Source organism: Anas acuta, chromosome 16 (assembly GCF_963932015.1).
Source record: "Anas acuta chromosome 16, bAnaAcu1.1, whole genome shotgun sequence".
Lineage (NCBI taxonomy): Eukaryota > Metazoa > Chordata > Aves > Anseriformes > Anatidae > Anas > Anas acuta.
In genome coordinates this window covers 15,707,612-15,720,700 of record NC_088994.1, presented here as the reverse complement: position 1 = coordinate 15,720,700, position 13,089 = coordinate 15,707,612, and the positions used below count along the sequence as shown (strand labels likewise).

General features: G+C 51.0%; 1 protein-coding gene across 1 annotated transcript; it reads right to left on the bottom strand.

The window, feature by feature from the left end:
• Positions 1-5,977: 5,977 nt before the first annotated feature.
• On the bottom strand, positions 5,978-12,848 carry NSFL1C (NSFL1 cofactor). Its single transcript, XM_068700860.1, has 9 exons — positions 12,636-12,848; positions 12,181-12,278; positions 11,140-11,214; positions 9,884-10,049; positions 9,430-9,522; positions 8,654-8,763; positions 8,062-8,199; positions 7,393-7,557; positions 5,978-6,366 (listed from the first exon to the last, which is right to left on the bottom strand). Exons 1-9 carry the CDS (start codon positions 12,735-12,737, stop codon positions 6,204-6,206), a joined length of 1,110 nt encoding a protein of 369 aa, XP_068556961.1. The 5' UTR covers positions 12,738-12,848; the 3' UTR covers positions 5,978-6,203.
• Between the last annotated feature and the right edge of the window lie 241 nt (positions 12,849-13,089).

Sequence of the window (13,089 nt, the reverse complement as noted above, 5' to 3'; positions counted from 1 at the left end):
CCGTGGGAGCCAAATCGCTGTCTCCCACCAGCATATCTGAGCTCGCATCTCCATAAGAAAGCGCAATGCATCCCTACCCACCCAGGAGGAAAGGGGAAACTCAGAAGGAAACATAAAAGCCTGGATTTTATTATTTTATTCTTTTTTTTTTTTCTTTTCTAGGCCATTTTGTACCCGCTCAGTACGCAAACCTACATCGGGGCAGAGACGAGGCACCTTTTGCAATTGTACTCGGCACTTAAAATCCGGCTCCTCGGCACTCATTTACTCCCCAGGTGCAAATAGCTGCATTTTTCTGCGTACGCACCAGAAATCCAGCAGCCGACCGAGCCACCTCCCAGAGTAGCTGCCTCTATTGCTCCCTGGCTGTGTCAGAGCACAATTCTCGTCGACGCAGGCGGGGAAGCTTTATTTTTGCTCTGCTCAGATCCTCCCCAAGCCCTTTTTCCTGTTGCTCGCTGCCTTGTGCAAGACGGCGTTACCCGTCTCGTCTAGACAGCACGTCCTGGTCGCTGGTGCAGCGCGGGGAGCTCTCATCCTGCCTCTGCGTGACAGCGTGGCTCAGCTTTGTGCCAGAGGGACAGATTTCGGAGCACGCTCCCCCCGGGGAGTTCAGTTGTACCCAAAGGCTTCCTTTGGGGGCACTTTTTGATCCAAAAAAAAAGTGCAGTACCCACCTCCCTGGCTGCTAACGGGCTGCTGCAGGTGGTAAGCTCCCCAACAACGCCGTGCACCAAAGCCCCAAAGCTGACCCAGCGAGCTCACCATGCACACCACAAGTCCTGGAGCAAAAGGACGATGCCTTTTCCATCTCCACCCCAACCTTTTGCTGTCAGTTGCTTAGGAATAGGCTTTGAACGAGGAAGGAGAGAAGGCAGCGGTGCTGCAGCTGCACAAAAACGCTGAGCCTTGTGCCGAGGGAAGCCAGAGCTCTGCTGCTAAAGGAACGGGGTCGTGCTGGAAGTTACTCGCTGCACGGGCAAGGTCCCTTCCCCAGAACCCTGTTCCCCGCTGCAGAAGCACGAGATCTTATCTCCGAGCCCGGGGCCCAGGAACGTGTGATTCAGACAACCCCAAGCCGTGCCGGTTCCACAGCTTTTCGCAGGGTGCCGTGACCTGGAGAGGGGCTGCTCAGGCAAGGCAGCCCCACTGGAAAAAATAAATAAAATAATAAATAAATAAATAAATAAATAAATAAATAAATAAAGGAATAAAGGAATAAAGGAATAAAGGAATAAAGGAATAAAGGAATAAAGGAATAAAGGAATAAATAAATAAAAAAGGCTGAAGCCAGTCCCATCTGGAACCTATTCAGGAGCTCCCCGCACTGCGAGGCAGGCTCGGCGCGGACAAGGCAGCGCGGCGAGTAAGGTAAGCATTTAGGAATGCAGTAAATAAGTCAGGAAAAAAAAAGGCTAAATCGGTAAATCGAGAGGTGCTTGACACGGGAGCTGCTCAGCTGCCGAAGACGTGGGCCTGTTGCATGATTTGCAATACACCGCTCTGCGCAGAAGTGCGTAATTGGGAAACGTGGGATTCGTGTGGCAAACCTTCCACCAGCGGGTTCTGAGGACGGGTCTCCCCTCCCGGCTCTGTGGGCTCCTGCTGCCAGCCCCAGCACCCCAAGGCAGCTCCCTTGCTTCGGGCAGCTCGGGTTTGCTTCCTCCTGTGGCCGGCACAGTGGCAGGAGCCCCACGGGCACAGAAGCCCCCAGGGGGGCACCCCACAACGAGACGCTCCCGGAGCCGTTTTGCCCTGCGGAGCAGCGCACACCTGAGTTACCGGAGCAAGAACAGGAGCTGCAACCAAACCCTCAGCTAAAGCCGACTAACCTCAGGCTTTTCTCCTTCCTGAAGTGAACTGAAACTGCCCCAAAAAAGCCCCAAAGCCGGCAGGAACGGCCTCACCTCGTTAACAAGAGCGCCCTGTTCTGCACCGTTCGGCAAGCGCGTGCAAGAGCTCGCCCCCCCGGAGAGCTCACACCTTCATCGCCGCTGTGCCCGCAGGATGGGCAGCAAAGTGTGTGGCTCTGAGAAGCCTGGATTGAGGCTTAAAGCACGAGAGGAGCTGAAGGGCTGTCCCCATCCCCTGGCGACACAGCTGGGGTGGCAGGGAACCACGGGCACGGCTGGCAGCGCCCGCTTGGGTGGCACCAGGTGCTTACGGTACGAGCAGCGGTGGGAGCGCATGGCCTGGTAGGAAAAATAACCTCGTTGCCTAATTAGAGCTGTCACTTAAAATTACCAGCCTCCATCCGTCAATGTTCTGGTTCAGGAACAGAAATGAGACCGTTCAGAGGCTGCGAGGGGGCAGCGCTGTCCTCTCCCCAAAGCACTGGTGTGCCTGGAGCAGCGAACTGGAACAGCAGCTCCTGCCCAAGGCCCTAACGGAGCCATCGCAGCCTCCCCCTGCAGTGGAAGCTTTGGAGAAAGCCACACGTGTTGTGTTTTGTGTGACAACGACACCAATCCCCCAAGCCACTTTTCCACTCTAAGCGCAGAGGCAGAAGAAACGTCGCCGCAAGGTCATTTTTTCTGGGCAACAGAGGATGCGCAGAGCAGAGCTGCTTTCAGAAGAAAATGCTCCCGACCAAATGTCCAAAAACATCCCGGGAGCAGGCTGAGATCCTTTCCATCACTCCACCAAACAAACACATCGGGGAGCTGAAGACCCCCCCGGGAATAGGGCATCGCATCAAGGTCACCTCCCTCCTCCTGGAATCGTTTAGCGTTGTCCAGCAACGGGGAGCAAAGATTAAAATTAGGCTATAACAACCAGAACCAGCCCCAAAAATAGGCCAGAACGTGCAGCCATCCTCTGCCAGCTGCAGGTGCACCCACTGGGATTTTTTGCTCCCTGTCTCGTTGCTGCTGCCTTTCGCCTGCCAGCTGAGCCAGTTGGTTTGCGCCGTGATCTTCACGTTTTTACCCAAACGAGCAGCCGAAGGCGCAGCTGTACCTAGAAGCTGGTGCAGCTACGCCAAAATTTTTGGCCAGAGGTGCTGGGACAGAAGCTCCGAGGCAGGAAACACGGACCAGGAAACGTCCGACAGCGACAGCAGCGCTGCAGAGAGCAGGCAGCGTTCCCAGGAAATTGTGCAAAGCGGGCTTCGGGGAGGAAACGCTATCAGAAAACACAGGAACTAAACCTTAGCAACACCGACGTGAAAAGGAAGAGGAGGAAACAATGAGCTGGGTATGGAGGAAAAAAAAAAAAACAACAACAAGGAAATCCTACAGCTGCCAGGCTGAGGAAGGGAAAACAGCACTCTAAAAACCACAGGGACAGGCATCGGCCGCAGTTAGGACAGCTCAATTATAAAACCGAGCTGCCTCTTACGCAGAAATTGAGATTTTTTACTTTAGAAATCGAGGTCTGCCTTAGCATGTGTGCAAAAGACCAGGAAGACGGGCAAAACTCCCTCGTGGAGGGAATAATTAGGGGAAAAAAAATCCCAAAGTGGAAAAGTTGTTGGTGCAAAGGACAAAGAATCGCTTCTTCACAGGTGCAAATGTTGGTTTTAGGAGAGCCGAATCGCAGCCAACGACTGTTAAAATAAAGAAAAAAAATGTTATGAAGGAGATATCCCCATCGTGGCTGCTGACACCACGTCGGCGTCCTTCAGATAGCCCTGTGGCCGGACAAAGCCGACCCTGCTCACCAGCAGATAAGGGCAGCTCACTACCCACCAAAACTAAACCCAAAACCAGAGGAAGGTCACCCAGGAGCGTGACCCTAACCCTAACCCCACAGGCAGCGGGGTGCTCGCAGCCGGTGCCGTGCTGGGGAACTGCGGCTTCTCTGCAGCACTGCCACCCTCCGGCTCCGGGGGAGAAATTCCATTTATTTATTATTTTTTTTTAGGAGGAGAAGCAGCTGACAGCCTGCAGTCCATCTGAATTTACCGCTTTAGCCCGCTGGCAGAGAGAAGCCAGAGGAAACCTGGCCGTGAACCTCCCCAGCCATGCGACGAAATCCTCAGTGGGACCTGAGCTGCTGCCCGGCTGCCAACCCCATTTCATTTGGGGTCAAGACCCAAGAGCCCAAAGGCCAGCTTGCCTTCACCCCAGCCCTCCCATGGCACCAGCTAACGGAGGCAGAAACGGGGATCGAGCAATTCGTACTCGCTTCCCTCCTGGCTCCGTGTCCACGACTCGAAGGCGTTGACCCACGTCCCCAAAACAGCCCTCGTGGGGATCGGGACAACTCTGACGACAAGCAATTAAAGATGAGCGCCTTGCCACGAGGCAATTAGGACTATATTTAGCTGGGAGGGAAACACCCTGAATTCCCTTGTGCTGGTTCACAGAGATGGCTGAGCGGTGATAACTCGGAGCGCCAAGTGACGCAGGTGGGCAAACCCCGAGCTCACCCCTCGGAAAAGGGCTTTAGCAGCGCTGCCCAGACTTTTTCTCTCGTTTAGCTGAAGACATCTCAGCACTGGGAAGCCTGCAAGCAGGGCAACCCCAAGCAGTAAGAGCAGACGTCAGCATAGACAGCATCCAGAACGGGAGAACAGATGGCAGCCGTTATTAGAAAGGGTCAAACGACGTTTTCCTATTTCGCGGGCTTTAATGATCATTTTCACAATTTACAAATACGCTGTTACGCACGTTAAATACCCACTCGGTAACGAAAACTTTAAGTTAATTCAGCTCTCAGCTGAGAAACTGCTATTGAAATGCTCCTGCTAAGGTCTGGTCCTCCTGCAGCTTTGCATTAATGCATCCAGCCAAGCGGGTTCCTCGTGCTCAACCTGCCCAACCCGCTGGCCCTCCCCAGGCTGCACGCACCCACAGCTCGTCCTCTGCTCCGCCAAGGCGAGGACCTGGAAGTTCAGAGCACGAAGGGTTGGAGCTGCAGAGCTCCAGGGTGACTAAGGCAGGAGGAGTGCACGCTGTAACACTCGGCGTGGCTGCAAGCCAGCCCCTTTCATACGATACCGCTGGTGTCAGCGCAGCTCCCAGTCGGCTGACGTCGGGATACCGGTGACGTTTGGGTACCTACGGTTCAGCTCGGCTCCAAATCCTGGGGCTAGGACAGTAAGCATGCTTTGGATCAGTGAAAAGTGCCGTGGCACAACGCTAGATGGCAACTCGCACGTGTGATGCTGTCTATGCCAGAGCTACCAGCCCCTTGTCTAACAGCAATGAATTGACCCACAGGATTCTGGTCAAAGAAAAGAAAAAAAATGGGGACTTGAGCCCAAAACACAACCAGTGGACAGACTAAAGGTGGAAAAATCCAGGTGTTTGGCTGTGTGGTCCTCAGCAGGTGAAAGGAAATAAACCAAAGGGTAATACAGCCTTGAGCTTTTCACCTGAAAAGTTTCCAACACAATAATTCATCTTAAAATAAAATTTGCTTTCCAGTAAGACCGACTGTTTGCCTTGTACTCAGTCACTTCAAGCTGATTCAGCTTTGTGCCTTCTCTGAAATAATTAAAAAAAAATCAGCAGCAAGTTGGATTTCTCAAAGAAATGCAATACAGCAAATTAAAACTGCAGTCGGTCTGGACTGCAGGAGGAAGTGCAGGCAGAGCAGGTGGGTGCTGCAGCGAACACCCCTAAGAGTTCTGCTGAGGACAGGAAAGTCAGGATTTTCTCTTCAGAAAAGGCCAGGAATAGTGCTAACTTTTGCACCTGCACACGGGCAGAGCTTTTTCCACGTTGAGCAGTAACTGTTTCACAAACATTTCCCCCGCAGTGCTTTTTTACAGCAGCGTAACCATCATCCTGACAATAAGATCACCCATTCTTGTGCAGTTTATATTTAATGTGCAAAAATAAAGGGAGTACTTTGCAGCAGGCCCTGGAGGAGAGTAACAGATTGTGATGAGCAGTCGATTGGCATGGAAGGAAACTGCTCTGAGAGCTCCCTTGCCCCCAGTACCTTCCTCCCCTCTAAAGAGCACAGAAATGCAACACAAAAGTAACTCAGCTCTCCTGGGAGAACGTGTGGCACAACAGGCTGCAGCTCCTTTCAAAACGGGTTCGTTTCGTTTATTTATTTTAAAGTCCACTGATCATCACCAAAAAAAAAAAACAAAACAGAACAAAACAAATGGGAAACGCAACTAAAGAGAAAAGAGTCCAACCAAGACCTAAGAACCCAGAGCTATGAGTAGATGTGAGCCTGTGTTTGCACGGCGCAGGCGCACGCACGCGCGCTGCGAGCAGGCGTGTGGCGAGAGGTGGGTTCCTTTATGTTAACCGCTGAACGATGACAGCGTTGAGCAGGTTGGCTTCCTTCAGGGTTTGGTTCTCATCAGTCAGCTCTTTGTTTGGGAAGGTGGTCATCAGGACGAAGCTGGTCGCAGCCATCGCTGGCCGGGCATCGACTATGAAGAGCCGGATGTCACGGATCCTGTGCAAAGGGATCAAACACAAAAGGGCAATCCTGTTATTGAGCATCCCAGAGAATTGCACAACAAAAGCCTAAATTCACCCTTTCCAGAGTCTGCAACCCTGCACTCATGGCTCTTGCTTTCCAGGTAACAATAGAGACCACAGCCACACAATTCTATGCTTTAAGATACTTCTCTACAGGCTCCTGTTTAATGAAATAAGCTGCTTTAGAGGTTAAAGATTCTCAGCAAGATGTTCTTTTACACTGCCCGTCTTCTGTGGTTTCAAAACTGAAGGGTTCAAGGCCCTCAAGACGAACAGATTAATAAATTGCTTGATGCTAAGCTGCTATAAGCAGCTGTGCCCATCACTCACAGCATAACCTAGATGATTTCAGCTCCCAAGAGCAGTCACAACAGTGACACTGGATCTATTTCCTGCACCTGATCCCAGAGGAAGGTTTCTGTAACTTTTGGAAGTATACTCGATTCTCTTATGGAGATAAGAAGAACAAGTACAGACAAACAGCCACGTTCTCCAAAATCAGGTAGTTGAGAAGGACTTTAAGACAGAACTCTAACAAATCAGTCAGGTACGTAAGCCAGCTTGACAAGCAAACCAAGCTGTTTAAGAGCACACCTTGGTGCTACGATCAATACAGGGGAAAGCCCAGCAGAAGTATGAACTGACAGAATAACAAAACCAATCCCTAATTATCTGATAGATTCTAAAGCCCTCTGAATAGTTTTAGCTTTTCTTACAGCTGACATTAACAAAAGTTCTGCTGTTCATACTGAAGCTCCCAGACACAACATCGTTGCCTACAATCCGTCACTATGTGGAAAGCAAACCCTATCCTTCCAACAGTCAGCATCTGCCTTAAAACCCCACAATAATTTTATTCCTATTCACCTATACAGAAGGATCCCCAGAGCTCCCTTTAGCAGGCTAGTCAGGATTCTAACATCTGCTCCATCTGTGCACAGTTCGCAGTGTCATTCAGGCCTTCCCAGTTAGTAACCTGTGTTTCCTGTTGCCTTTGTACCTGTGATTATGATTAAATTTCTGGACCAGTCGGCCACCATCAGCGAGCCGGATTTGGATGTTGGTGACGGGCTCCGACTCATCAATAGTGATGGCAGAACTGGCTTTGGCTTCATTCTCTGCCTGCTGGGCTGGCGAGCTGGTGCCCAACACCTGAGGTGCAGTGCTGAGAACAGGAAGACACAAAGAGAGCTGTTAAAAACCAAACCACTCACCTGGCTGCAGGGTGCCAGAAATCAGGCAGTGAGCTTATCACCTGCCAGGCCCAACTACTAGGGCTCCTTAGCAAGAGATGCCAGTGTAGGTTGGAAATGAGAATTCAGGATTCAGTGAGCACTTGGCTGTAATTTCGCCCCTACCAGCATCTGTTACAGCACCACATCTTGGTTCTGCACAGCCACAAAGAACAGCAGCATCATAATGAGCATGCCCTGCTTCTACATGACACACCGTAGTGGTTCCAGACTGGAAAACTGCCTCCTGCCACTAAAAGAGCCCACAGCACACATGGCCAAGCCCCATTTTTTGTTAGAGGAATACCTCACATACCACAGGCACCGAGTACCTTCTCTTCAGGAAGACAAGTCAGTAGGCTCATCCCACAAAAAATCTGAAGTGACTTTCTCACATCACACACACACAGAGCAAAACAGTGCTGCTGTTTCCTCACCTGCCCAGTTTTTGTCCTTCTCCAGTAAAAGCTTTGAAGACACTTTTAGGTTTCACGTACTCCTCATCACGGTGATCCTCCATATCCAGGTTCACCTGTCCGCCTCGTGCTAACCTGCGCAGCTCTGCTGGGACTTCCCTGCAACGACAGTGTCCAATAAAATTGTCTTGAAAAAGCCAGTCAGGAACAGCACCTGCCACAGAACCCAATACAACCACAGATGTCCGGAATTTCAGGAACTACTGTGTGCTCCTGCTAACAAAGCAGGTGCACGCCTCCCCACTGACAGACACAAGCTAAAGGTTACTTTTCCCTGACCCTTACCAGGAATGACACAACGTATCAGAAATTCTCAGCCCAAACATGAAAGTGTTTGTTCACTTCAAAACCTCAAGGCCCCATACAAACCAGCACCACTTCCCAGTTCATTTGAAGCAGATCTTCAAGTCTGCCCTCCCTTCGTTTACACATTAAGAATCTAGCCCTTGTAAGAAAGCTCAGGACAAATGTACCATTAATTAAGCAACCAGGATTCCACAAACATCTGTGTTTCAAAATACAGCTCTTCCTTCACTGCCCTCTTGCTACGTACCCTCTGCGGATGTCATCAAGAAACTGGGCATTGGATGGATCCTGGTAGCTCCTCAGTTCTCCGCTGTCCAGGCTGAATCCACTCTTCCAGAGCTTCAGTACAACATGCACCTGCAGCAGTCCGCAAACAACAATCAGCCTCACTAAGCATCATACTAAGAATAACTGGACGCAAAGAGAAAAGCTGCTGACTGGCAGGGAATTTCAAGCTGCAGAAAACATTCCAGCAAGGTTCGTCTTGATCAGTACATTCAGCAGCGAGGAAAAAATCTGAAGCATTGGCTATGGATTGGTCATGCATCAGCTCCTAGAAGGTGACAACACAGACCCCTTTGCTGATGAATATGGCTGAAAAGCCCAAGGTATGTCAAACCAAGCTCTCACCAAGGATATTTGCTCACAACCCAAGCACAGGAGGATCGTGTACTGATGTTGTCAGCTCTGCGTCTCTTCAATGAATAAAGCAGCTTTACTGCGCAGTGCTCTTTGCACAGCACTTTTCACAATCCATATAATCACAGTACAGAGGCTGAGAAAAGATCCCCATGCGTCTAAGGAACACGCAAATTCTTAACCAGAAGTTCACCAGAAAACTGCTTACCCAAGTCTCAAGTATGGGCTATTTTTTTTCCCCCCATCAGAAATCCCACAAGAAGTGGGGTTTACCATCCTCCTGAATTGCTGTCAAGCTTTATATTCTCTGGCTCACAAGCTTTGTAGCTATAGCAGAGAAATCCGCCCGGTGACATCTACAAAACAGAACAGAGAGCTACTCACATCCTGAACAGAGCTCTGCCTCCTCTCCCCTGCCACATAGGCAGACTCTTCCTCTGGAGTAGCCCCAAGGCGATATCCTCCCCCTGCAAAAGGCTGTAAGAGAGACAGGCAAAGAGGTTACAGGGTGACACAGATCCAGCACAGCTTGCTTCTCCTTCCCCAACACCGTTCTGAGGGAACGGGGAGGCCCTCAGGGTAGCAGCAACATCTGCTACTCTGCGGGCACAGTGACCAGCTCGGAACAGTCAGTAAATATGGCTCAAAGTGACTTTTCTTGCCACTTCGACACATGAACTAGAGCTGCACTAACAGCCAAACCCAGACTTCACTTTCTTTTAAAATAGTTTCAGGACTCCACGGTACCCAACAGCTGCCACAGTGGGAGCCACACACAGATGACTACAACATAAAACAACTGAAAGAGGGGAAAAAAAAGAAACTCAGCACTCCTCACTTTAGGCTTGCTGCCCTCGCCGCTGCTTTTGGCTGTCCGATCAACCGCCACAGCACCGTGCTCCTTCGCTCCTTTGAAGAGATCTTCCACCAGCTCGTTGGGACTCTTCTTCCTTGGAGGACCAACGATCTGCTGTCCACTTCTCTCTGAGCCACCAGCATAAAACCTAGGCAGAAAGCACACCGCTGCTGGGTAAGACTGGACCACAGCTTCTCCAGGATTCAGTAGTTTTATACCAGGAATTAGGTGTACACTTTTGTGCAGCTTAATGAAACAGTTTGAATCCACAAGTATTAGTATGACCAGTGTATCTGCCACTTAAAGTAACTGATATAAGTCAAAAAAAGTCTCCGTGCCTCAGGAAATTGTAAAGTTATTCACTAATCAGCAGTCATGAAATGATAATGACTCTCTCAGACCTAGAAAAAGATACAGTCTAGCACTGGAAGAGCTTTATCAGTCTAGTCCCAGCCAGGCTACTGACTTCACACAAGGCTTTTAGCAGGTCTCTGACCTCTCAGATGGAAGAAGGCAGGCGATGACTACAGGAAACGGCCTCACTCACTGAGGAAATAAGTGGTACCTGGAGGGAAGGTATTAATACTGTGCTGAAAGTTCAGAGCACATGGGACAGGACTGAGCAGAAAGCAATGAACACACACTCAATGAAGTGCAATTAAACACTTCTGGAAGATTGGGTTGATTAGATTCCAGCTGGTTTCCAACACATACACAGCTGAGTGCAGAAGACCAGGTGGCCTACCTATACCTTAAGTGTTTGCAACTACTTGCAGCTGACACAGGGGAAGACTTCTCTGCTAGTGGGCCACGTCCCCACTGAAAAAAGGGACCTACATTTTTCCTTTCCACCTCCGCATCCCATTACATTCTCCTTAAGCAGCACTTATAGCCACACAGACAAGCAAAATGAAAAACAGTCCCTGCGTAATTCCCACATTTCTGTTCTCCAGGGACACAAGTGATGATTTGGGTTTTTTCCCCCAAGGGCTCCCACATCCTACCTCAGACTTTCTCTCAGCAACACAAATGAGAGATGAAAAAAGGTGTTTATACAGCAACATGGAGCACGTGCTCGCACACAGAATTTACACTGACCAAAGTTTGGGTCAGACCTGAGATTTTTCTGCACAGGAATGACACATCTGCTTAAATCTGCTTTTGAAAAATAACCTGTACGCATGCAGCAAGCCATAAAAAAAAAAGGCAGGGTTTTAATTCTTTAACTGAAAACTTACCGCTGTCCCTCTTCCTCTTCGTCATCATCCTCCTGTGCATGAACAAGGTCTCTAAACGACGTTACTCGATGGTCACTGCAAAAGTCAATCAAAGCACGTCAGCCCCATGACACAGCTCAACCACGTGCGCAGAAGCTGCTGAGCACGGCACGTTGGGTTTGACTCTGCTCTACTTTTAGGGTCTGAATGAGATCACAGGTCAGCGCTGGTGTAACCAAGCAGTGAACAAAGTTCTTGGGCATCTGTAGCAATCACCACAACCAAAAACAACAGCGAGAGCACCCGAGGAGGCTCGGAAGGTGGCTGCAGGCCCAGCAGATGAGGTAACTCCTCAGTCATCTTCCCTGTCACGTAATGGATTCGGTTGCTTCTTTCAGAGGGCAGTCATTTCCAAACCTGTACAGACACAGGTTGCTCTGCCAGGCCCCGGTAAAAGCCAGCCTCCAACAATGCTCCTGTGGTCTGAGGCAAATAATGGTTCTTCAGCAGTATGGAATTTACTCAAAGCCTGAAATACGAGCGCTTTGTCCTCGCCATACAGCCAGTAACCCCTTCTCTTTAAAAGTAGCATTCCCCTGAGAGATTGAGAAATCCAGTCTGAGAACTCCTAGCATAGGAATTCGGCAGGGACAAATTAACTTATTTTTGTAAAACTCTTAACCTGGTTAGATAAGGTGCAAAACAAGATATCAGGAAAATATTTTTCCTGTGGATATACAACCTGCTTAAATACAAGTGATACCGACTGCCTGATTGTCTTCTAACCTCAAAACACTATTTTTTTCCTGAGCAATGAAGCGAATTACTCTAACTGGCCTATAGATCATCTGTGGCATAACACCCGTGCTCGTGATGTAGAAAAGTGGATATTTTCACAATTTCTGGAGTCATATGGGGTGAATTAAATCTAAAAGCACTGCGGAGTTTCCAAACAAATATCTAGCGCCCGTGCTTTAGACAGAGCACGGGTTTTGATGGGATTAATCGCTGTGAGGTTTTAAAAAGCCTCGGTGAACACCTCAGCCGCAGCTCCCCCCTCACCTGGCCGCGGTGCCTCTGGACACGGCGCTGGGTGCCGGCTGGGGAAGGGTCAGGATGTCCTCGTCGCCCCCGTCCTCGTAGAAACTGGCGAGCGCGATCTGCAAAGAAACACCCAGAGAATCATCCGGGATCCGAGAATCACCTCAAACACAAGGCAATAATAACACATCTCCTGAGGGACGCCATCGCTGAAGCCGTTTTATGGGATTTGGAAGCCCAGGCAATGCTTGGGCTCTGTTAACACAAGGGCAGCCACCACCATGGCTCATCCCTGCCCCCAAAACAGCGGCCTGGCAGCACCCAAAAGCAGCCTGGCAGCACCCATGGGTGCTGAGGGGGCTCCTTGGGGGGCGAGGAGGGGAAGGGGGGGGTGAGGTTGGGCACCCCCAAGGGGGTCGCGGAGCCCTCCCTTCAGCGGGGAGCCTTCAGCCAAGCCCCGAGGGGCCGGGGGCTACCTGCAGATCCCAGCCGGCCGACTCGAGGAAGAAGCGGGCCCGCTCCTCCTCGGCGCCCGTCACGGCCACGAATTCCCTCAGCGCCTCCTCCCTGGCCGCCATCTTACGGCGCTGCCGGGACCCGCCCCGGTACGGCTCGGCTCGGCCCGGCCCGGCACGGCTCGGCACGGCTGGCAAAGAGCTCCGGATGGGAAACCTGGGGCCCAGAGCCCCGCACCGGTCACAGCTCCCCCCGGCGGACCGGCGGAGTCGGTCCCGTGCCGAGCCGAGCCGTGCCGAGCTCTGCTGCCTTGTGCCAAGCCGTGCTGACCCGTGCCAAACTGTGCCATGCCACCCCATGCCATCCTGTGCCATCCCATACCATGCTGTGCCACCCCATGCCATGCCGTGCCGAGCCGTGCTGCCCCGTGCCATGCCACGCTGCCCTGTTCTGAGTCGTGCCCCGCGTTCCCTG

Excerpts from the sequence above, each read along its gene's own strand:
- NSFL1C (XM_068700860.1), bottom strand. The coding sequence starts at position 12,737 with ATGGCGGCCAGGGAGGAGGCGCTGAGGGAATTCGTGGCCGTGACGGGC. Across the intron at positions 9,523-9,883 it reads GCGAGGGCAGCAAGCCTAAA|CCTTTTGCAGGGGGAGGATA; the intron begins GTGAGGAGTGCT and ends TCTCTCTTACAG. Across the intron at positions 8,200-8,653 it reads CTTGATGACATCCGCAGAGG|GGAAGTCCCAGCAGAGCTGC; the intron begins GTACGTAGCAAG and ends CTGTCGTTGCAG.